The 24,852-nt window shown below is 42.2% G+C and overlaps 2 protein-coding genes and 1 long non-coding RNA gene across 3 annotated transcripts; 2 read left to right on the forward strand and 1 right to left on the reverse strand.

Annotated features, from left to right (window-relative positions):
- Positions 1 to 787: 787 nt before the first annotated feature.
- hcrt (hypocretin (orexin) neuropeptide precursor) lies at positions 788 to 2,089 on the forward strand (the record flags this gene model as incomplete). The annotated part of the gene is made up of 2 exons (XM_079282314.1): positions 788 to 871; positions 1,727 to 2,089. The coding sequence occupies 2 exons, from the start codon at positions 788 to 790 to the stop codon at positions 2,087 to 2,089; spliced, it is 447 nt and encodes a 148-aa protein (XP_079138440.1).
- Positions 2,090 to 4,554: 2,465 nt separating this feature from the next.
- On the forward strand, positions 4,555 to 24,060 carry kcnh4a (potassium voltage-gated channel, subfamily H (eag-related), member 4a; the record flags this gene model as incomplete). The annotated part of the gene is made up of 16 exons (XM_079282040.1): positions 4,555 to 4,630; positions 9,691 to 9,924; positions 10,249 to 10,380; positions 10,527 to 10,660; positions 10,818 to 11,070; positions 12,148 to 12,305; positions 13,019 to 13,226; positions 13,577 to 13,771; positions 13,865 to 14,064; positions 15,810 to 16,059; positions 16,131 to 16,345; positions 16,493 to 16,531; positions 17,302 to 17,672; positions 17,765 to 17,844; positions 22,769 to 22,845; positions 23,074 to 24,060. 16 exons carry the CDS (start codon positions 4,555 to 4,557, stop codon positions 24,058 to 24,060), a joined length of 3,609 nt encoding a protein of 1,202 aa, XP_079138166.1.
- LOC306787042 lies at positions 19,384 to 20,121 on the reverse strand. The gene is made up of 3 exons (XR_013772520.1): positions 20,080 to 20,121; positions 19,583 to 19,670; positions 19,384 to 19,411 (listed from the first exon to the last, which is right to left on the reverse strand). It is a non-coding gene; the product is annotated as an uncharacterized lncRNA (long non-coding RNA).
- Positions 24,061 to 24,852: the final 792 nt, after the last annotated feature.

A 24,852-nucleotide genomic window follows, 5' to 3' on the forward strand; every position in this document is an offset into this window, starting at 1 on the left:
TCTTATCGATAAACAAGAAGGAAGCCATTTATTTCATCACAAATGACTTTGTGTCTATTTAAAGCAATGCTTCCTGTTGTCCATACGATGGCAACAGACATTAAGCAAATGAGGATGTGAGGACGAAAACAATCTGAAAGTCAATAATTGCTTTCAAGTGATTTTGTTACCCTGTTATGTTTACTTATGACAGTGCCGATGTTCTTCGGTCTTATAGCGCAGCACCGGCGGTGTCGCAAAGAGGCAACTGTCTTTTTCAATTGAAATAATCCGACTCGACGTTATTTTTAGCTCTGGGCTCATAAATTCATCAACACTCGTCACCCCGCTAGTAATGGCTCTGTGAAGGAGCAAGCCAAAACTGCCCTTGATGTGTGAGTATGGCACCTTTTGTGCAAGAGAATAAAGCCCATAGAACCTCATTATGAGGCATAATAATATGCCTTTTGACTGAGCTTGCCATTAGCATTGAGAAAGGGCGTCTGGACTTTTTACATATTTATATCCTAGAACTCGTAGGACACATTAGCTAATTGACCCTCACCTGTCATCTTAATGGTATGTTTTCATAAACCTTTGGCATGCGGCCACAAAGGAAAACCATTAAAGGTCAGTGCCTTGGAGATAATCTGCTAATTAATGGCAGCGAGCGTTTCATCATGAGCAAAGAGCAGAATTTGTGATATTGTGTCCTGTTTTGTGGTTGGACAAATGACGTCCGTCGGTGTGGTCACCACCAGACACTATAAAAGACATGATTCTTTCCCTGGGGAGATCAGAAGATCAGATGACTCTCCTTCACACAAGCCAGAAGATGCCGTGGCGCCCCACCAACTTCCAGACAGCTGCTGGGATGGACACGTCTAACCGGGTAAAACAGCCGATTCATTGTGTATTTAGAGATTAGTGAGCGATTTGTTTCACATCATGAATTCATGGTCTTTTAAGTCACCTAAGGTTGGTGTCTCATTTATTTTTACACTTGCCATTTGTATTCGTATCCTCACCAAGACGCAAGCAGCCGACTTAAACATGTTTTTATAAATGTGTTGTATTCGTTTTTATTCAATTATTAATTTGACTTTATGTGATTTAAAAAAAAAAAGTTACAAATGATTACAAATACTTCAAAAATTGGGCATTTTATTTTCATCATGTCACTGGTATCTTGTGGAGGTACAAGTTCACAGCAGAGTACTTGGTTTGCATTGACGGGGAACTGTAGGGCGTCCGCTTCTACAAAACATCTGTTTCCCTGTTGAAGGGATCCGTGAGCAGCATTATACTCATGTCATCAGTATTATCATTTCACCTACAACAGAGTCATTGTCATTTGTATTTTCTGTGTCATGCTTTGTATCACGTCTAAGGACAAGGGTTGCTGAATAGAGACCAGGCTGTAGGTGTTCCTACATGTGATAAACAAGTTTCTCTCAGATTTAGGCAGATTGCTTGACTATGATTAATAGAGTTGTACAGGAAGAAAAACTACATTCCGTTAGGTTGATTTCATTTGGTAATATCATTTTGACTATAGAGATGAAGGTTTTATTGGAGATTCAGTGATTCATATTCATCATACATAGGTTTGTCTATCTATCCATTAATATCTAACCAGCAACATTTTGATCATGGTGCAATAAAGAACATACAAGGAATGATAAAGGATTCTTTTGACGCCAGCACAGTGTTATTTGGGTGTAAACGAATCTCTTGTGCCCAGCAGAAAGTCCTGGTGCTGGTCTTGATGCTGCTGCTGTCTCAACTGGCCTGTGATGCTCACAGCATGTCTGAATGCTGCAGACAACCAGCTCGCTCCTGTCGCCTCTCTGTGTTTCTGTGTCGCAAAAACTTTGCCGGAGCGCTCCCCGGAGACGCCGCCGCTGGCATCCTTACTTTGGGCAAACGAAATGAAGATGAGCGTAACTTGCAGAGCCGACTCAACCAGCTCCTTCACGGCTCCAGGAATCAGGCAGCAGGGATCCTGACTATGGGCAAGAGGATTGCAGAGAGGGCTGGAGAGCAGTACATGGACTGGATGGCTCAATCGGGATCAACCATCACAAGGCCACTCTATGATTTAAGCTAAATACCTCGTGGTATAGTAAGAAGCCTGTGAGACTCTTTTAAAGTCCAGGGAGAAAAATCCCACCTATTTGGGGAGTGTCATGTCACCAACTGTGTGTCATTTGCTCATGTAAACAAAAAATTGTGATTTTCTTTGAACTGTGCCTTTTTGAATGTGATGTGCAGTAAGTGCACTGGGCTATCGGATAACATTAAGAAGATGTGTAATATTGTACATGGATGGAAAGCAGGATGTCGGGTGTAATAAAAAATATAAAGCTGATATGTCTTTAAAAAAATGCTTCAATTCAGTCTCCGAAAAATCAAAAGCAGTAATGATTCCTGTTATGTTGCATTAACCAGAAAAGAATCATGTTCAGGAAAATCTGATACTGTATGTATGCGTGCATATGAATATACATATATACATACATATAAACAATATATATATATATGTATATACATATGTATATATGTATATATATTCATATATACTATATACATATATACATTCATACAATTGTATTATTCTATTTACTCAAACAACATTAGGGAGTGTACGAAGAATATAATCTTTTTGCTGAAGTGTTTATTCTTCCCACAGATTCATATTAAATTCAATTGTTGTAATATTTACTGGAAGAAATAATGAAGTGTTACATCAAAAGAGTTACTCCCTCAATCCACTCCTAATAATATTTGTCCAGCCCCTCGCACTGAATCAAAGCCCAGCATCTCGGCTCAAGTCGAGACTTCTATTGTGATTGAGTAAAGCTTAGGAGCCCAGTGCAGTGTGGGAATAAAGTGGAACACAAGATGGTGCTGATATGATAAAAAAAAGAGTGAGAGGGGCAGTGATACAGATGATAGACTGTCCAATTTGTATCCAATCTATAAAATCGAAGTTTGTACTGCTGTTCATTTCACCAAATGACACCTCTGTTCTTAAATTTGCCTTTAAATTTGAAAATATTGGATGTAATCAGGTTTCTTTTTACCTTTTGATCTTTCACTGAGATCCAAAGTGCTGCCCCTCGTTGAGACTTCTCAGTACCGGCTTCTGCTTGTGCTCAGTGCGGTTTTCTTAGGAAGGTGCTTTTATGCTGAAAGACAAGTTCAACCCCTTTTGTTGACGTATAGGAGCATTCTAGGAAATGATTGAGAAGCTGTTGAGGAAATGTTCTTGTACTGAGTTCGTTGTGCAGACAGATGTTATTTCTCGCCCAGTTACTTAAGTGCAACTCTTCAGCTGAGCTACATCACACATATAGGCTCCATTAGGGACACATTTCAAGAGGACCGCTGCTCAGCAACATGTTGCAGCGTATTGCTTCAAGCTGAATCTCCTGGTTTTAATAATCTGACAAAAACGACTGTTGTGTGGATCAGTACTGTATTTAATGGCTAAGTGTAGCGATTATATTGACCTATGCATCAATTAGATGTCAGGTCTTAGTGGGTGTGAGAGTGTGCCGAACAGCGTTACACTCCACATGGAAGCTGGAGGACAGCGGTAATTGGCACATTGCTGTACAAAGAACCGGTGCGTGTTGTTATTTAGAAATGCAATCGGTGTGTGTGTGTGTGTGTGTGTGTGTACTTGTGGGTTTATACTCTGTGTGTGTGGGGGTGTTTGTGTGTGTGTACAGTATATGGTGAATAAAATGTGATGCAGAGATGGTGATACAAGCAACACGCTGCTGACAGACATCCCGCTTGGCAGCAGATGGATTGTTTGTGTCATTGAGCCAGACAGTGAATCATCATCGAGTGCTGCACTTGATTCAACCTGACCTCTGATCCCCACATGTCCATAGACTATATATATATATATATACACTCCTTCTGTACAACAGATTAATCATTTGAAGCGAGCAGCCCGGGGAACAGAACAGCGTCTTGTAAGTGATAATAACTTCTCTGGGGAGTGATAAATACATGTAGGAGTACACAGGGTTTTTTTGCATGGGAAGGAGAGAGAAGACAAGAGAGATAACTAATAGATTCACTGTGTGTGTGTGTGTGTGTGTGTGTGTGTGTATGTAAAGAGGGATGGTTCAGGCTTTTGTATGAGAGACAGCGGGCGGGGGAGAGAGAGAAAGCGAGAGAGAGAGAGATAGGGGACTCGGCGATGGCAGGAACCATGGTGAGTGGAGTTAGACCGACTCAAGGGAAGCTGAGGCTTTGCCGTGATATTGGAGTGGTGCTGAAAGCAGAGCGTTGCACACACTGAAACCTGAAAGGCTCCCTGAATCAAGACCGAGAGAGAAGCTTGAGAGAACCGCTCTTTTTTTCCGCAGAAGTCCGTAGTTTCATCTTGACAACGCAGAATAGAAACATCTTACATCAGAACATTGTGGAAGAGTCAGAAGCGAGCCCGAGGAGAGGCTCTCCGTGGTTTCCTTTCAGGTCGTCCTCGGGGAATGTTGACGAGCTTCTGGAAACCGCTGTCTGAGAGTCCGCAGCCTTCCCCTGATCTCGTACAAGATGCCTGTGATGAAGGGCCTCCTTGCTCCACAAAACACCTTCTTGGAAACCATTGCAAACCACTTTGATGGCACTCGTAAGTATACTTTGTAGAAGATATCTCACTAATACTCTCCAGTTTGTCCCTGCAAAAACCTAATGTTAATGTTAATGACTTGTCAAGGGAACCAAATTACAGTGCATGTACCAATGGGCATGTTTTAAGCTTGCATTTTAAATGTAATTTGTGGGACAAACGAGACATTCAGTGCATCCTTTGTGTACATCTTTGGACAAGCTGCGCTGGTTCTGTATCACCACTATTCACATCAGTACTGCAGTCAATGTGTGTCAAACTTTCTTTCCTCCAGAGACACACGTGAACACACACAAGTTAAAATTGTGATGTCAGCAAATAGATTTCTCCCAGTTTTTGACGCTCCAACTCGACCAGTTAAGCTTTTAGGACTTTGGCCTTTTGCGTTTTTGTAACCTAGTTTAGGATTCGGGACTGGCACTGACAAAAAAGCCGCTGTCGACAAATGCGTCTGGCGGTATGTGAGATCCAATCATGAGACTGTAAGTGGTGACAGTAAACCAGGGCTGGAAATGGAGACGGGCAAGTGCCATAGAATGATGTATTGGAGCTGAAGAGACACTTGTTGAGCCGCAGAGCTGCTTGTTAGGATGTTTCATGATTCATGCTTTTTTTAACTGAGGATTGTTCTTTAAAACACACAAAGAAATGTTCAATGAATCCTTCAGCGGGATTATTAAATGCTTGTCATATGAATCTACCAAACAAATAATATCCTACTAATGTCTGCATGTTTTCAGACGGTTTAACATGTTCCTTGAATATTATTCTTCAACATTAAACTTTAAAACGTGTGAGGCTCTGTGTTCGAGGCAAGATACGTTGGTGTCTCTTGATCTTGTTTTTTTTAATTTGCACACCCTTTGAGTGTGTTTGTGCCATGCGTAGGGTGCATGGTGTAAGGGAAGCAGGAGAGGCACAGCTAAATGGAAGGTAAATGGAAATGAGGTGAAAACCTTGAAAATATTCAAGATTATGCATCAAAAGCTTAACATGATGGGAGTTTCCAAGACCTCCACAAATGTAAATGCACCTAACACACCTGCAAACCGCTTCTGCTCTTGTGTTGCCACTCAGACAGCAATCTTAGTTTCCGAATTGGAAAAACCAAGCTCCTTGTTTTATACAGTGTTTTACTCCGCATCGCTCTTTCAGTGCAGAGCTTAACAATTACACAGTTGTTTCATTTCACACCTCGACAGTAATGATGTGCACCCACTGTTGATTCATTCCGACCCGTGTTTTGTGGTTTTGTGTGTGTTCCTGTCCTGCCCTCCCAGTCCAACTCTGCTAGTCATCAGCAGGCACTTCTCAGCTCTTTCCAGAACACGATGAAAGGTGTGACCGACTGTGTAGGGGGTCAGACTGTTCATGTCCTTTACAACATTACAACTTCAGTGTGATGACACTGTTGCTGTCACACACTCATAAAATCTTCCATCCCTTCTTCACATTGTCACGCCCTTGCTTTCTGTATAACACACACACACACACACACACTTGCGTACATGTGCGATAGCGCTGCAGACATTTTCTCAATGCTAGCTGCCACAATACCTCTGTATCAGATGTGCAGACGGGGGCGGATTGACCAAGTTGAGTGGGAGGTGAAAGGGCCAACTGAAGACAAAAGATGGCTTCAGAGCAGCGCACTATTTCATCCGAAAAAACTGCCTTGAATCTGTCTCGGTTAAAATAAAAGCCTTTCTGCATGGTGGCATCTCTTTGGAGACAAGGGGACAATTATTTCAACTCTCTGCAGAAGAAATAACACAAATATTCGCAGTGTGAATTGAGGCTGGGTTCAGGGGAATGGAGGAGGCGTTCACATGGCGCTGGTATTTGCAGGGAAATGAATTAAAAGGAATTATGCCACCGCCAAGAGCCAAATTGAATACCATCGGACTTTCTCAGTCAACTGAAATACTTAAATCATTGGTTGAGTTAATTCACCTCCAAATATGTCAGCAATTTCAATTGATGGTTTAGAGTGACACTCGTGATGTTTCTTCACGTTTTCTTCAGAGTATCATCCATCTGGATCTTAAATTGTTTCAGTGATGTAAGAGTACAGCACCAGCCATGAAGCTGTAGCTTTTCTCTTTTTTGTATCCCTCCTTGTCGACAGCCTCTTCTGCTAATTGCCCTGCAGTAGGTGTTGAGATGACATCTTTCTCCTCCCCATAAGTGCCGTCCTGTATAATTAGCACTAAGAGTCATTGAGTTTGAGTGACTGCACTTCAACTGTGAAGAAGCAAATGTATTAGATGAATGCCAAGTGCAATTAGAGACGTGGCAATGACATTAAAAAAAAAATTTGTATTATAAGGATTTACAATATGCACTGATTGTCTGAGCTTAAACATTTACTGACAAGAAAGACATCAGTGAGTAAGTTTCACAGATGAACAATCGTTTTTTCCAGTCAGTAGCAGCCATAGAAACGGGTTGAGGAGGAACAAGAGGAAAAGTGGGAGAGACAGGACTTGACAATTGGCTGGTAAGGGATCCGACCAAGACACAAGATTACAGTCGAGGCAACAATCTATTGATAATGAGGCAATTGAAAGAAATCAGCTGAAAAGGCTTCGGTTTTATATTAATTTGATATCTTAGTAAATCCTCACTCGTTCATGTTGTATAAGCACTTCAGCAATCACACATTAAATGTGTCGAGTGTGAATCAGAAACGAGGCTAAAGCTTCAGATCCTTTCTTGGCTCCATCTGTGTTTGGGAGGGCACGGTATCTCTGTAACCCCGTAGATGCAAATTTCAGCATTGCCATATGTTTTATTTTTCTCGAAAACAAGTTGCTATGGCAACGTGAGAGTGGAAAAGATCTTAATTTCCTTCTTTGTTTCTTGTGAGATAAACAGCTTATCAGAATATCCACGCATCACCAAATCTCTCTTCCCCTGGAACGAACGCTTAACACCTTAATTATTTTTGGTTCTAAAAAATAGTATAAAATTGATGAGGTGAATCTACAGCTACGTGGTGTTATCTGTGTTTGTTTAGTCTCCTAGAAAGAACACGGAGCATCACTCTCGTTTAAACCGGCTGTGGGGGCCTACAGGTGTTCAGTGTTGTCTTTGCAGCTATACCATAATTGAAGTGTTTTGCAGCATTGTGTTTGGATTCGAGTCAGCTTGCATTCAGAGAGCGACTGAACAAATAAATGAAAGAAGACACCATTCAGTGGACTCGGCCCATCTGTCTAAATACTGAAGGGATATTCGAGGTGCAGACGAGTGGAAGCAGACGTGCATTAGTCAATGAATGACTGCGAGATTTAGCTTTTGTTTTTTTCTGCATAACCCCCATATCATTTACTCCTACAAATCATTCTGCAGTTTCTAAAGAGTGGATTTAAATGTAGCGAGGCTACTTTATTCCCAAACTCTAAATTCTTTTTTTTAAACAGGAGATTACTCATACAACGTTCCCCAAAAAGCTATCTTTTGTATGGTGTCCATGGACAGAAAACCTGCAAATCAATTCAGTGTTTGTGCACATTGATAGTTCTTAAAGTACATGAACACAATATTTTCTTTCAGACGAGGCTTTCATTTTCCAGTATCTCTCTGAACCATAGACTGCCCGTCTTCTCAACCATTATTTCTCAGGCATAAAAGCATCTTTTAGACAGAAGTATTCTCTCTCTTGTCACGTACTGTTATGTAAAACCTGAATATTAAAACATTTGCTTCTCAGCAGAGTTAGAAAGAAGAACACGACCTGTGTGTGTGTGATTCTTTTTAATTCGCCACAATAAGAGGCACATTAATACTTTTTACATTGCTTCTTTCATCTGTACAAAAAAATGATCTGTACAAAACTTCCTGGAGTCTTGGCTGGTTGCCTGGCAACTGCACATTTATTAAGTCCACATAGCTGAAACAGTCCTGCACTAAATCACAGCTGAAGTTTCCAATGTTCAGTTTGTGTTTTAATGGTTTTAGAGAGGCGTTGATTCAACTTGTATGGCCATTTTGGAGGATGTAATGTCTGGTGCTGTTGGACAGTGTTGCATTATAACGTAGCGTTCCTATTATTTAGCCGACACTCACTGATATAAATGGACAAAATGATTAAAACAACCAATACAGTCCAACAGCAGCACAAACTGCATCCTCCAAAGTGATCGTGAAGTTGAACCCACTCAGTAAAACAGTTTGGGAGTGAAATGCTTCCCCACGTGAAGGAGTTCAAGTATCTCAGGCTTGTGTTTGCTCGCGCTGCTCTCGTGGTCTTGCGGTAAAAGGAGCCAGTTGAGGTGTTTCAGGCATCTGATCATGATGCTGCAATGGGCGCCTTCATTTGGGAAGTTTTCGGGGGCACGTCCAACTAGCATAAGACCCCAAGACCCCTGGGGGGGGGGGGGGGGGGGGGGGACACGCTGCAGAGATTAGCTAACACATCTCATCCGGCTTTCAGTGGCTGGAAAAAGTTGAGGGGCATCTGTATAGCCTATACAGGTATATAGACTATACCTCGCTTCACCAGCTGCCACCGCGACAAGGCCCCAGATAAGCGCCATAGAAGGGATGGATAGATCTTTCAAAAAGACTGTGTGTGTGTGTGTGTGTGTGTGTGTGTGTGTGTGTGTGTGTGTGTGTGTGTGTGTGTGTGTGTGTGTGTGTGTGTGTAAGTAAAATACATTGCATAACTGGTGGCTGGATGAAAACATGCTAAGGGCCAAAGCCTCACTGAGGCACTAGCCTCCCATGGATCCAGCTGGAGCCCTGCATATACAGACTGAATACACACCACTAGCTTACTTCAAAGCCCTCTCTGAAAAACACGAGACTATATCAGGGCTCTGAGCTGAAGGCAGACAGGATGACTCAGAATAAAAAAGTTGTTTTTTTGCTGGTGCAACAACAAATAAAACAAATCTGGAGAGAAGTATGTAGAGGAAGTGAGGAGCGGGAAAAGAACATGGTCGCCATGTCTGATTGTTACTCCTTCAGAGCGCTTTCTTACAGAGCTGCAGCTTTGTGTGTCACCGCTGTGCATTTAGAAAAGCACAGCTTTTTACCTCTTATTTCCTTTGCAGATAGTAACTTCCTGCTGGGAAATGCTCAGGGGCGTCACGGCTACCCCATCGTGTACTGCTCTGACGGGTTTTGTGAGCTGACCGGCTTTGTACGGACTGAAGTGATGCAGAAAACTTGTACGTGCGGCTTCCTCCATGGAGCCGAGACCAATGAGAGTGTCGTCCAACAGGTACACAAGGCTCTGGAGGGCCAGCAGGAGTACCAGGGAGAAGTCTGCTTCTGCAGGAAAAATGGTGAGGATCGTATTATGCACATGTTGAGAAGCTGAGATGGCCATGCACTCTGAAACACACACGTTTTAATATTGTTTATAAACCTGACCTAAAACGTATTCGTACATTGGTGATGACGTCCTGAAATTAACCCATTTTCCTGGCCTTTCTTGTGAAAACAAATTAGTTTAAAGGAAGCTGAGGTGAGGTTAGCGATAAGTTAAAAAACAAACATTGTTATTCCAGTGTTAATATAAATTGAAGTCATAATGTTATGGAGAAGAGCGGTCGTGCGGTATTCTAGGTTTTAATCTCAGTTTAATAACCTTTTTTAAATATCCTCAGGAAATACATTTTGGTGCCTCCTTGATATTGTGCCAATTAAAAATGAGAAAGGAGAGGTGGTGCTCTTCCTCTTGTCCTTCAAAGACGTCAGTGAATCATATGGGAAAAGCCATCTCTTCAGCCAAGCAGACGGTGAGGCCTGGCTCCGAGCTTTTAACTCTCCTCTCCATTTTTTATTTCACCTTCAAAATGCCTGTCACCTTCATTTCATACAATTCAAAGCTGAATTGAACATGGCATTTACATTAATGCTGTCACTGTCTTAATTTTGCTCACAGGTACGTCAGAGGCTGCTCACCAGAGCAGGAAAACCAACCGTTCGCACTTTTCCCAAGCTCGAGAGAGGGGGAGGACTATTCTGCACCACCTTACCAACCAGTTCACCAAGAGGGGCAAGAGAAAACTGACCGATGTGAGCGCAAACCCCTGGATCATTAAGATCATCAAACACACAATATGAATACAGTATCAATGTCATATGTCATACATGTGATACATTTCCATTTTTCCCAGAGTTCAATTTCTTGTGAGGATTTTTCTCTGTGATTTATATGCCACCTGTCTCTCAGAGTGTGTTTCAGAAACCGTCTCTACCCGAGTACAAGGTGGCGGCGGTGAAGAAGTCGCGTTTCATCCTGCTGCACTACAGCATCTCCAAGGCCGTGTGGGACTGGTTGATTCTACTGGCGACCTTCTACGTTGCCGTCGCCGTGCCTTATGACATCTGCTTTGTCAGTCACGATCAGGGCGGCGACTATCGCTCACTTGTCAGCCGAAGCACCATCGGCAGTGACATAGTGGTGGAGATGCTCTTCATACTCGGTACGATGTATATTTATTTGATTAAAACGTTTTTGTTATCGTTTGTTTCCAGTCATGTCGGTCAAGTCTTTCTCCAGGTACGAGGCAAAGTCTATATTTAGTCTATAATTAGCAGCTCGGACCAGTTCAATGTTAAATAACATCTCCTGCACTGATTGCATGCTGCACACCAGCCGACCTTTCCTTCGAGGCATCCCGAGCAGGATCGTGCAGAGACAACAATGTTCAGTTTGAATTCAGAAAAACTATATTTATCAGTGCCGCTGCAGTGGTTTCCCTGGTGATGGCTAACACGTATACAACTACGGTTCCCGTCTCTGTTGCCCCAGGTTACGAATCACAATTAGATTTCTGTCACTTCGTTCCACTTTTCCTCCGAACGAAGTGTGATGGCACATCTGTTGTGAGGCCCTGTGACTTCTAATCTCTCAACAAGTTTGGAGACTAAATTAGCTCACCTGGTATCACGTGCTGTTGTTTTATCTTTGCTTTTAGTGAAAGTAATTCTGTACTCTCTATACAATCTCTCTATACAATCTCTCTACGATCTCTGTACGATCTCTGTGCGATCTCCACACGATCTCCACGCGATCTCCATGCGATCTCCATGCGATCTCTATGCGATCTCTATACACTCTCTATACAATCTCTATACACTCTCTATACACTCTCTATACACTCTCTATACAATCTCTATACACTCTCTATACAATCTCTATACACTCTCTATACAATCTCTATACACTATACAATCTCTATACACTCTCTATACAATCGTTTTGCAGTGGACGAAAGAGGAGATTGTCTTTTCAGTGTAGTGAAAAGCTAAATAAATTGCCAGGGATGTGTGACATCATATGTGTGCTAGGAAATACTGCTAATGTCCATTTCATCCTGCTATTGTGTTTTCTTATCATGATTTCTTTTTTTATAATTTAAGTATTTATTATTAATTAATCAACTTGAATTGTTTTTGTTTGTACCTTAGCTATAGTCTAAGTGACCTCATGAACTCAACCCTAAATGTATAATGCAATCACAAAACGTTCTTTTAATGGCTTATTTCTTCCTTGCCAGATATCATCCTGAATTTCCGCACCACCTACGTGAGTCAGTCGGGTCAGGTGGTGTACGACGCCCGCTCCATCTACCTCCATTACTGCACCACTTGGTTCTTTGTGGATCTGATCGCAGCGCTGCCCTTTGATCTTCTCTATGCTTTCAACATCACTGTGGTGAGATTTCATATCTCGAAGTACAGTATGCCCCGAGGTGTTATACTTTATTCAGGGCCATGGCCACCGATGTTTCAGTAGTGTTGTTCCCTCGGAGCATTGGACGGGAGATGATTTTCCGTCTCCACTCAACCACCTCACTGAGCATTGTCGTTTGTCTGCTCGCCTCCGTTGTATCCTGCAGAAAAACACGAGTGCTTCTCATGCATTCGTCTTACTTTGCTGCAGGCCTCAGCTGACTCACAAAGACATCTCTCTGTCACACTTTACACTCTTCTGTTTGCCACCGCATTTTATGAAGTAAAACTTTTTTTTCTTGTTGTATTTTTAATCTTCTATTTTATTTAGTTTAAATCTTTATAACATTCTGTTGACGTGTGCCTATTTACGTCATCTTTGTGTTTCTTCCATATCTTTTCTTATTGCCTTTCTGTCTAATGTCTAACTTGCTTTGCCTCTAATTACAGCCTTGGTTTTGTTGAGATGTACCCTAGATAACAACTTCCCTGCTCACTGTAACATTAAATTCAGAGAAGTGCTTGACAAAAGGGAAAATCTGAAAACACTGAATACAGATTAGAAGTGAAAAGAGGATGGGTCACAGGTTATACTTACAAATATGCAATCCAAAATGATCCAGCTTGCATGTGTTGCTCTCTCTCTCTATCTCTCTCTCTCTCTCTCTCTCTCTCTCTCTCTTTCCCTTCACTCAGACCTCGCTGGTGCACCTGTTGAAGACGGTTCGTCTGCTGCGTCTGCTGCGCCTGTTACAGAAGCTGGATCGCTATTCCCAGTACAGCGCTGTGGTCCTGACCCTGCTCATGTCTGTGTTTGCTCTCCTGGCTCACTGGATGGCTTGTGTCTGGTACATCATCGGACGCAAGGAGATAGAGAGCAGTAACCCTGTTATCTGGGAAATAGGTGAGCACATTGTGTGTGTTTGACAGCTCCAACACCACTGAATCAAGAATATAATGGTCTTCCTTGCTCACTATAAGCTTTGCTGAGACCAAAGGTCCAGGACTGCACATCTCTAGTCATGCTTGAATGCCCGAAAGGCCTAAGCATCATTTCAACCTCTAGCTCGTCTCCTCTCAGCATGGAGGAAGTTTAGGTCACAGACTAATTCCATTATATCACCAGTAATACGTGATGTCATTTTATTATATCACCCATTTTATTACCTACCAAAGGAGAAAGGGGTCATCCATCGAAGCAGATAAGTCGCCTCCGTTAATCTTACACAACCATCTTCTGACCGCTTCCACCAGGCTGGCTTCAAGAGCTGGGAAAGCGTCTGGAGACCCCATACATCAACCGCACCATGGGTGGCCCCTCCATCCCTAGCGCCTACATCGCCTCTCTCTACTTCACCCTCAGTAGCCTCACCAGTGTCGGTTTTGGCAACGTGTGTGCCAATACAGATGCCGAGAAAATCTTCTCCATCTGCATTATGCTCATGGGCGGTGAGTTTTCTTGTGATCACAGCAAAAATTCCCTGGAATTAAAAATAAATGCCGTGAGAATATCATCATGTTGCGTCCCTCTCCCACCTCCAGCCCTGATGCACGCAGTGGTCTTTGGCAACGTGACGGCCATCATCCAGCGCATGTACTCGCGGCGCTCTCTCTACCACACCCGAATGAAGGATCTCAAGGACTTCATCCGTGTGCATCGGCTCCCTCAGCTGCTGAAGCAGAGGATGTTGGAGTACTTTCAGGCCACTTGGTCTGTTAACAATGGCATCAACGCCAATGAGGTGGGTGAAGAATCACAAGGAAGACACCATTTGCCTGTGATCTCTTCAAACATTTAAGCCCCTCATAGGATTTATTTCTGTTAAAGTTACTGTGAAGAACTTTTATGAGACAGTCTCATACTATACTGATGCATCCGTATGATATGATCTACATGAGTAAACCTATACCATCAGTGGGAGGATTGGCTTTTTCTTTAATGTCACTTTTAGGTGCCACCGGGTTGGATTCGGGCGTAATCAGTCGAAATCATGCAAGTTCACCAGCTATTCCCTCAGTTCAGACAGACCGAGATCCGTCTTCCTTGTCGCTACCTCCACTACTGCCTTTGTCCACAGGGACCGCCAAAACCAACACAAAATAAGAGTTCCTCGTAGTAGCTTTAAAGTGAGTAAATTGAACATTATGTGAGCTGCAGAAATGTCTTTTCCATGAAGAAAAATTACATTTTCTGCGGGTACTAGATTCTAGATTCGGGAAACGTCATCCTTAAATTGTGGGTCACCTCAAATTCTCTGGTGTCTCATTCCACTTCCTTTCAGTGGAGGACGCTTTGTTGCAAATAGAACTCCAGTAACGATGCCAGAACCGATCGAGGAGAAGTTCCCTGTAATTATAGGAGTAGGAGTTGAAATAGAGATAATACTAATTAACACCCTCACAGCCACCATCTGTACATAATTAATTCACTGTTGAAGGTAACAGACAGAGCCACTGATTTCTGAGAACATGCTGGCTTTAACACTTTGTGGCTGTTTGCTTGGCACGTCGTGTGAGTGCATCAACCTTATTAACCACAATCTGTGCCTTTTTTCTTTTTTTTTGCTCCAGCATTTAGTAGAAACATTCAAATCCTCATGTATCCAGTTTCAAGTACCTCAAGGTGAATATGTTAAATTCAAAATAGAAGTGTTTTAGGAAAGTCCATTTGGAGCTGGACCAAGTGATTTTTGACCACAGAGGCAGAGAGAGAGACTCCTGAACTAGAGCAACATGAGTATCCCACTGTAGTCACATGCCTTTTACAGTATCTGGTTTGGTCCCGACAACCTCTTGACCCTAATATATGTGTGTTCAGCTTGCTTGATGCAAAGAGCAACCTCAGCTGGCCTCGAGATTCAATCATACGGTTAATATGTGGACTGAAACGACGAAAACTATGAGCTGAAAGCTGCAGAGATGGGTGTTCGTTCCTGCCCCCTGTCTACAACATATGTCTTCCATTCATGTTTTCAGTTGTTTTAAGCTTAAAGTATATATTTTCCAATTCAAACAGGTAACGACAAATATAGTGCAATAGGCTATAAGTGGTGTCTAAACACGCCTGGCAGAATACTTGAACAGATCCAGTGATAAGGACCCTAGCTGCTGCTGTCGTCAAGGCCACGTTAAAGTTCCATGGGGCCCCAGAGGTACGGCCCTACCCCACTCCCCCAAGCACCATCACAACTCAGCTATTGCCCCATCCAACCAACACAAAGTCAATCCCCCCCTCTCTGAATTTGATTGGGCCCTTTACCGTCGTCATGCCTCGGCGGTGGATGTTATCGTGCTGACGTGCTGCTTTCGCTATAGCGGCCAGTGTAGACGAGAACTTAGTGCTTGAGTCAATTAGTGACACATTTAATGAGGTCATTTGATTCAGTGTTTGAGTAAAGGTGGGGGGGGGGGGTATTTTGTAAGTCCTGAAGAAATGTAGTACATGCATTCCAGTGGTGGTTAAACACGTCCTTGTCCTGTCTCTTAGCTGCTGCATGACTTCCCAGATGAACTGCGAGCTGACATCGCCATGCACCTGAACAAAGACATCCTGCAGCTGCCTGTGTTCGAGCGAGCCGGCAGAGGGTGTCTGCGCTCCCTCTCCCTGCACATCAAGACCTCTTTCTGTGCACCCGGGGAATACCTCATACGCCACGGAGATGCACTACAAGCCGACTATTTTGTCTGCTCTGGCTCCCTGGAGGTTCTGAAAGATGGCATGGTCCTGGCCATCCTGGGTCAGTGTGAAACATTTCCTCTCTTACTCATTCTGCACCTTTCAGATTGTTTCAATTGACGATCCCTACAGGCAAAGGTGACCTTATTGGGGCTGATCTCCCGGAACACGACCAGGTGATCAAGACCAATGCAGATGTGAAGGCGCTGACCTACTGTGACTTGCAGTACATCAGTGTTAAGGCTTTGAGGGAGGTCCTTGGGCTGTACCCCGAGTACGGCAGCCGGTTCAGCTCCGACATCCATCACAACCTCACCTACAACCTGAGAGAGGGCAGTGAATCTGACGTAAGGCATTTGTTCTCACATTTAAAGAGTGGAAAACACAGTGTTTCATGTCTTTGCTCCTGCTCATTAACAACAGCATCTATACTTTGCCACCAAATACAGAATGTGTGTGTAATGCCTTGTTAATTTTGACTTGAATATCTCTAGGGAGTATCAAAATGTCCATGGTCTTCCAGGCTGCCTCAGGTACGTGTGCCTCACTGAGGTAATTACTTCAGCCGTCATCTGCTTGATGCATCTGGCAATCAGTTACAGATACACAATCTGTGTTTACATCCTACGGCATGAATGTGCTTCACTGAAAACGTTGAACTGTTGTGGTAAATGTGTTAAAAAGGATGCTGCTCAGTACAGTGATGGAAACCAATAGATGAGACCAATTAGGTAATCAAGAGATTAAAATTGAAGCTAAAATTAAGTGTACAAATTAACTAAAGGATTCTGCAAGAGCCTAAAATATGCCTGCATGGCACTGTAAGAATCAATAAGACAACACTTTAAAATTAATAAGAGGCAAAGAAGACTTTGCTACATTTGTCGATTCAAGGTTGCGTGTGCACAAAAACAGAAACTTAACCTTGCACGCTGACAAAAAATAGAAATGATCTATACAATATCTAAACGTCACTGACAATGCAAGGCTGTAGCTGTTTCTTTTATATTTTGGGTTTCTAGTCTGTTGCAGCGGAAAAGGCTCTGCTTTTACATTTAGATTGTTGCACTCTCTGAACATGCAAATATGTGTTAGTTTACCATAATTGACACCAGAAATTAAATTGGCCTCATGGTGGGATTCCTTACATCAAATGGAATGCTACTCATGTGTAATCCCTAATCTGATATGATGGGTATATCGTTAAAGCAAACAAACAAACAAAATATTTTAGATCTTGCAGCTTCAATCCATTACCACAAATCAGAGAGAACGTCTAACTTTCCATCCGTCGTCTCCTCAGGGCCGTACTTCTATGGACCATAAACTACCCTATATTGTTGATGCAGATGAAGATTCCGAACGTGGAGAAGACATGAGACACTCCCAGCAGAGGAGAGTGCCTCTGTTACAAGGATTAGGCAGCCCTGTTCATCAGCCCTGCCTCAGCACCCTGCTGGGAGAGGAGCTCCGCCACATCAACGCACTCCGCATCTGTCGGTCACCCGTTCAGGGCGGCAGAGGCCACAGCCCCACTCCTCAGCCATTCGCCAATCAGGAGCTCTCACTTTCTTCTTTGCCCAGTGTTATCAGTGACCCAGACTTCAACCATCGGCCTGCCAATCTGCTCATGCCATCCTTGTCGTGTGTTAGTCCATTGGACCTTAGCCCCAGGTAACCACTTCGTCCTGCTTTACCCAAACATGATTCAATAATCCGTTTGCAAATATTTAAAATGACGTAACCCTGATTTGTGTCTCTGCTAGGGTCGTGGATGGAATTGAGGACAATGGTCACGCGTTTCAATTTAATGTAGAGCAGAGCGAGACAAAGTCTAATGTAACAGGTAAAATCTCTCGGGCTGCACGGTGGATGAAACATGAAATATATGGGATTGGGGCAGCAGAAATATGAATTAAAAACACAACAGGAACAAATCCTTAACTCTAAATGATGTATGATCGAATACATGAGGAGAAATGTCAGAGTTTTACACTTTGTGACTCATTTTTTGGTCTATATTCAAGCAGTAACTACACTCAAAAAAACGACGCTTTCAACGAACTTAATAAAATCATGGAAAGGATTTCCACATGATTAAAATGCTTTCTTTAAGCATAAAACAATTATGTTGATCCAACTTAAAGTACTTGAGTAGGATCAACTTAATTTATGAGGGTTGGTTCAACGCATTTACTTGGGTTGTGTCCAACTCAATTTAATAGGGTGGGTTTGACTAATTCTACATTAGTAAAAAATACAACAGTCAATTAAGTTGGACCAACCCAAATTAATTAATTTAATCCGGCCCAAGTAAAATAGGTTGGACTAACCCGCATAAATTACGTTGATCCGGCCCAAGTAAATTATATTGGACCAACAGAATTGCTTTTTGCTTAAAGAAAGCATTTTAATCGTGTGGAAATCCTTTCCATGATTTTATTAAGTTCGTTGAAAGCGTCATTTTTTTTTATTAAACGTTTAGTTGTCAGGACCTGACAACTCCACGTTTAATCGTGTTGAAATACTTTCCATGATTTAGCTACGGTAATTCTAAAAATAACTTTAGAGTGTTAACATTTTTTAAACGTTTACCGTGAACCAGAACTGAAACTTAAGTTTTAACAAAATATACAGCCGGCTGGAAACATAACAAGACAAATGGGAGATGTTGCAATACAATTGTATTTCTCAAAGGAGGCACTGAATAATGTTTTAACAACCAGTTGCTTGCAAACATACATATCAAAATTACAAGTTTTCTCAACTTTCTATGACATACATACATTCAAAATAATAAAGTACACTGCTTCACTTATTTTTGAAAGTGCCAACATAGTGGATCTTGGTACTTCATCTATTTGAAAAAAACAAGCGGTTTAAAAAAACAAACACATTCCTCTTAAAACCTTTCTAACATTCTTCTTAAAAGATTTCAAACATTCTTCTTAAAACATTAAAAACATTCCTTTTAAACATTTGCAATTACTAACTTACTGCACTTGTCGTTTAATGTCCTGGTGAACTCACAGGATTACAGAATATAGCACAGAAACACGGAAGTTTCTTATCTGCTTTAGCCATCAGTGGGCAGTCTCAAACTAATGGAAAAGCTTTGTTTTGAGAGTGTGTCCTTTTATGGATAGTTTGTTTCCATTTAGTTCCATCATGATCTTCTGCAGAGCTTCGAATGTGTACTTGAGCTCTGGAAGGTAGCTCAGGTTGAGAGCATACACAAGCGCAAGCAACATTGACAACGCAAAAGGTACCTTTTCCAACTCATCTAGCACTTCCACCCCCTCCAGAATGACTCAAACATGCTCAGGGTCATCACTGGGCTCTGCACCTTCTTTTCGAATGACAAGGATTCCAAAGACGGTCTCGGCCATGGCTGTTTGACTGCTTTCGAAATTCTGTGACAAAACAATTAACAAGGGCAATCATTTTTCACTTATTTGCATTACATTAGCATTACTAAGGTAAATAAAAGTTTCACGTTTTTAAAGCTAATGGCAACCAAGAGGAAACCACATCTATTCCAACTGTGATCATCCCCAAATAAAGATAAAGGTAAATGAACATACCTTGTCCCTCACCAGCTTCTCTGGATCTTCGTTCAGGTAGACACAGACCTTTGAGGACGCATTCTCGTCTGACGTCAACGCTGTCAGTCTAAGTATGCAGATAAGAGAAAATATGCAAACTAAAATAACATTAGGAACACCATCTCAACCAACCAGATTATTAATCACAATGATTAACCATGCAATATCCATGTGTGCATTAGTATGTGAACCCTTGGGATCCAGTAGCTGCTGGCGCCTATGACTTCAACTACACCTTTCCTAAAGTTTCTTATTTATCTCCCAAGGTTTTTGAATGTTCGCTACCGATCACAGCTTGGCATCACCACCCTAATTTCAGAAATGCGTATTATTCTGGAACCTCTCAGTTCATTTTAAATTGCCAAGGGGCGTTATCAACAGGTGCAGACAACCAATAAGAGCAACGGGGAAGTAAAAAAATACAAAAGCTCTACGAGTAGAATAGCCTCTCTTTAACTTTTCCATTGTTATCATACCTGGGTTATGGGTACCATGATGCTCTTGATCTTTCTCCCTTGAACTCCACATTTCTTGGCATACACCTGGATCAGGTTTTCAGAGTGAAGATCCAGCTGGGAGAAGAACTTTGACTGCAAATTGATTGTTGTGATTCTCTTGAATTCTGCATTCACCTACACAAAAAAGAAATTAGTTTGGCTATTTTGTTGTCACTGTTGTTAGGTACACATTTGATATTGCAGTTCAGTCCGTTCAAGACATGCAAATGCACAATACACGCATCTTCAACTGCAGGGTTATCTTGAGTATGTTCATCTTCCTCAGGATTATCACAGGATTCTTGTGAAACTTCACTGGTTGTAACTACTTGAAATATTTTAACGTATGTGGATTGTGTTTCCTGGTCTTGTGAGAGTGAAATGTTCCGTATACATTTGTTTGAACACTGCAACCCCCAAACATACAAGTAACAGTTTCTTGACTCTTCAAATGAGTGCAAATGTGTAAAAAAGAATCCTTCTCTGTGGAAGATCAATACAAGTGCACAAATGACAACTGAATGTTGACAATTCTAGCAGCTCCTGGGAGTTTTGTTGAAGATGGATTATACTTAAATGAATGTGCAAAGCATTCCACATCTTAAAAGTACATGGGCAGTTTATGTGTGGGCATGGATAGCGCTGCCTGTGCTGTCGTCTAATATGTTTTAGTAGCTCATATCTATCAGATAGAGATACACTACACTCCATACACCTCCACATAATTTAGCTAGACCATCACACATAAGCTTTTTAACATTGGAATCGCTTGTTCAGTCACAAAAATTCACCGTTTCATGCCTGGCAGGTCAGTGAGGTTGACCAGGACACTCTTGCGGTGGGATGGTGCAGTCAGTGAGGTTGACCAGGACACTCTGGGGGATAGCAGACACAGGACACGTTTGCAGTCAGAAGTTGCTGTAATAAAGTCAGATAGAACAATCAATGAAGGTTAAGTTATCTTGATGAAAAAATGATTGTCAAGGAAAGTAGCAAATATTATATATTTTTCTCACTGTGACTTTCTGCTATTTGTAAAAACACAGCATATTTGTAAAGATTCATCATGTAAAAAAAAATATAGATACATTTACTTCAATTATCTTTTATTAATTCAATATTATTAACAAATAGAAATGTTACCCCCAAGTTAACACATCTCTTCTATCATTGGAAAGATAACCAATCGGAAAATAAATACAATCGGGCCTGTAGCAACGTCCTCGTAGTAAAAACACAGAATTCAGCATGTTCTGCATCATAACAAGCTGCCCTTATTCACTAATAAATCATACAGACTTCTCTTCAAACTAATTCCCCTGTTATGGATAATGAGCATTCATCTGTCGTACAAAAATAACTCTTTCTGGAACATATGGTAAAACAATACTTACAGTGATAAAGTGCACGGCTACGGTGACTCTAGACTATTTAGCAATGGATGTCCACACATAACGTTAGCTTATTACTACTATCGTACCCGCTTTCCTCAGGTAACGCTACTCCATGACTTTAGCTGTGGTTGGTTGTAGAGAGAGAGAGCGTGTCGCTGTCCGTAAAAACGTTGCGATATCTCGGCTCCAAAGTGTGCAACGTAGCGCGAAAGCTCTGATTTGAATCCGGTCAAATTGTATCCATATTCGGCAAATCAAACTCAGCCACCCTCACCCAAATTCTGCTAGTATTTAGCTTAGCTTAGAAAGTAAACAAGACACACGTGTATTACGTCTGCTGCGTTCGGCAGCAGTAAGAAACGGCTAACACAGGGACAGTGAATCTACTCAAACCCACACTGCAGAGGTCTGCAGCACACAAGTCCACAACATCACCCTGCAGGGCATCACTGGTGTGAACAGTCTGATAAAACCGTGCAAATCTCAGGGAAAGGTTGTTTCCCTGAGATTTACGTTAGCAGTAAGCAGGCTAACGTAAGCAGTAAGAAACGTTAGCACGGCTAACGTTAGCACGCTAATTTAACTCTACAGGAAGTATGCCAACGTCATTAACATTTGTTAGCTAGTTGTGAACACCTTATAATATGTCGCTAACACGTTACCTCGTCATTAACAATAGCTTACCGTTCACAATGGCAAGTTATGAGGCAGGTTGCAAAAAAGGAGACAACCTAACGCTAACGCGGCACAGCTAGCCGTGCACATGGGGACTGTTTGCGTTTTAAGTTTGGTCGAAAATAACAAATAGCCTCAACAGAACAACTAGCTAATTAGCTAAGAGCTGAAGACATTTATGCACATATTATTTTGCATTTAGGCGGATGATGGTAGATTTCTGCTTACCTTTTCCATGTGCAAGCCAACGGTGTATCTTCTTCTCAACAATCTGCTTCTGAAGAAGACTGCCCTCGTCCTGATTTTCGCGGTCATGCCTAGATACTCGATTGTCTCAGTTTATCGCAACATGAATGGATCTAATAAATGTTACGTTTTTGAAGTTCATGCAAATCCTACATGACTGAATCACGTTCACATTGGAAACATGAATGAATATCGTTCGAAATACATGTTACACTATAGTAAATGTAACAGCCTCCCAATATCCATTTTTTGATACTAATTTGGGGTTATAATATGACATATATTATATTGTGCGTATAGGGTTATCTCAGATCGGCTGTATTGTATAGCTATGTTTTTTCATCCCTTTTCAGACCGGTTCCAGGTGACTGCGAACCTGCTTCTGGAGACGGAGGAAGTGAGACAGAACATCAGCAAACTGAACAAAGAGGTATGGTATCATATTAGACCCAACGCATTAATATGAAAATGGGAAATGAAAATGATATCAATGTATCAATCATTGTTGGTTTACAAAATAGTGTTAGATACGCTGTTAGAAGTTTTAACTGCGCTAATAATTTACCTCACCGTTTTTTTTGTCATTCAGGAGTTACATGAAATGCTTAATAGACAGATATGTTCGACAGCCAACTTTGATTTATTTTTTTTGTCTCAGGTGAGCAACTTGAACCAAGAAGTATCCAACCTGGCCAAAGAGCTCCACGACATAATGCATTTCCTCCAGTCTCATATGGCCATGCTCCATACCCCTCCAGTCTCCTCGTACTCCTGTGGCATACAGATGGTTCCCAGTCCCAGTGTGACATCTTCCAGCAACTGGCAGCCCCACGCCCCTTTAAATATCGCCACGGGTCTGCACCTCTATCATGAAACAATTAGCCATCCTGCCAGAAATGTGTGGGGCTGCAGTGGGATGCCCACCCAGGGCAGGAATCCCACCTTGATGCACTCTTCAAGCCCTGCGTCATCCTGTTTACACCTGTGCTGCTCTGAGCGAGAAGGGGCCGCAGCCCATAGGTTACAGAGCCAGTGTGGCCCCTTCCGAACCTCGAGAACAACTCCAAACTCTCCCTACATGACCCACTCGCATGCCCGGGGAGGTGCATCCCTCCTGGGCCTCAGCTCTGCCTTCAGCAGCATCCCAGTGGTTTGTCACGCCCCACATGTGCCGTACAATGCCTGTATTCCCACAATGAGCAACTCTCACCCTCTCTGTTCCCCAGTAAATTCTGCCTATCCATCTCTGAGTGTTCAAATCAACTCTGCTCCCACACATAATCAGACCAACTCCCAGACACCCATCCATTCCTCCGTCACTTGCTCTGGCCAGCCGCAGTATCACACTGCCTTCTGCCCCCTCACCCCTTCATCAGTCCACACTTCAACATGCATAGCACACAGCCAGAGCCAACAGGGCTCTACCAATGCCCCCAGGCAACATGACCCCGTAGGATGCAGCCCCGTCCACACGCAGGACCTTGCATGTTCGCTGCTGAGCCAGGTGACAGATAGAGACTTTAGAGCTTCACTGTATCAAGAGAGGACAGACAGTCTTGAATCTCAGGGTACGAGCAGCAATACTCCAACTGTAGAAGTTCAATCACCTCGCTTGGATGTGGAGGGAATGCAAAGCCCACAGTGACGACTTCAGTGTCTTGTTATGATGGATAATGCACAGCGGGCCGCTCATTATTGTGAAATAAACCACGACAGGCTGAGCAGGTCAGGCGAAATAACACGCTCACTGTGTATTAGCCTGCTTTTCACACAGATACTACAGAAATTAATATTTTGACACAACATATATGATTTAAAACTGATTTTATTGCTGCTAAAAAAATAGTCTTTTGCTGTGCACGGACATCAGAGCTGCGTCCATAGCAGCGGTCTGCTAATAACAGACCATATCGTTCCTTAACATACCAATCAGAGTCGATCAGGCTATTCAACAAAGCTGTGTAATAATGGGTGATAATGATGACTTAATTGTACCTTCAAAATGGCAATCTGAGAGATTTTCATTAAAATCAATGTCTGTTAAGACACTATCCATCGCTAAAGGAAGTAGCACATTGGTAATTGAGCCTATGGCCCACCGATGAAAGTATTGCAATTTTTATATATTTGCAGTATATTAAAAACTGTGTGTCTGCGGCGCCATTCCTGGAAAAAATACTGGATTGCAGTTTTTTCTCCATTGTATACACTCACAAAAAAAACAATTCTGAAAAATTGAAGCTCATAATCAACAAAGACTCCAAACTCTAAGGACAATTTCATAGTTGTCACTCAAATAGAAGAAATCTGCCACTTTAAATTCTTTCGGTGTAAAGTTTCCATTCAGTAATGCTCCCTGCCCAAATGCACAAATAACTGCTGAAACTTTACTGCCACAACAGAATAAAACATTTTGTAAATCACTTACCTGTTCCTG

Source organism: Melanostigma gelatinosum, assembly GCF_949748355.1.
Source record: "Melanostigma gelatinosum genome assembly, chromosome: 13".
In the NCBI taxonomy this organism is placed as follows: Eukaryota; Metazoa; Chordata; class Actinopteri; order Perciformes; family Zoarcidae; genus Melanostigma; species Melanostigma gelatinosum.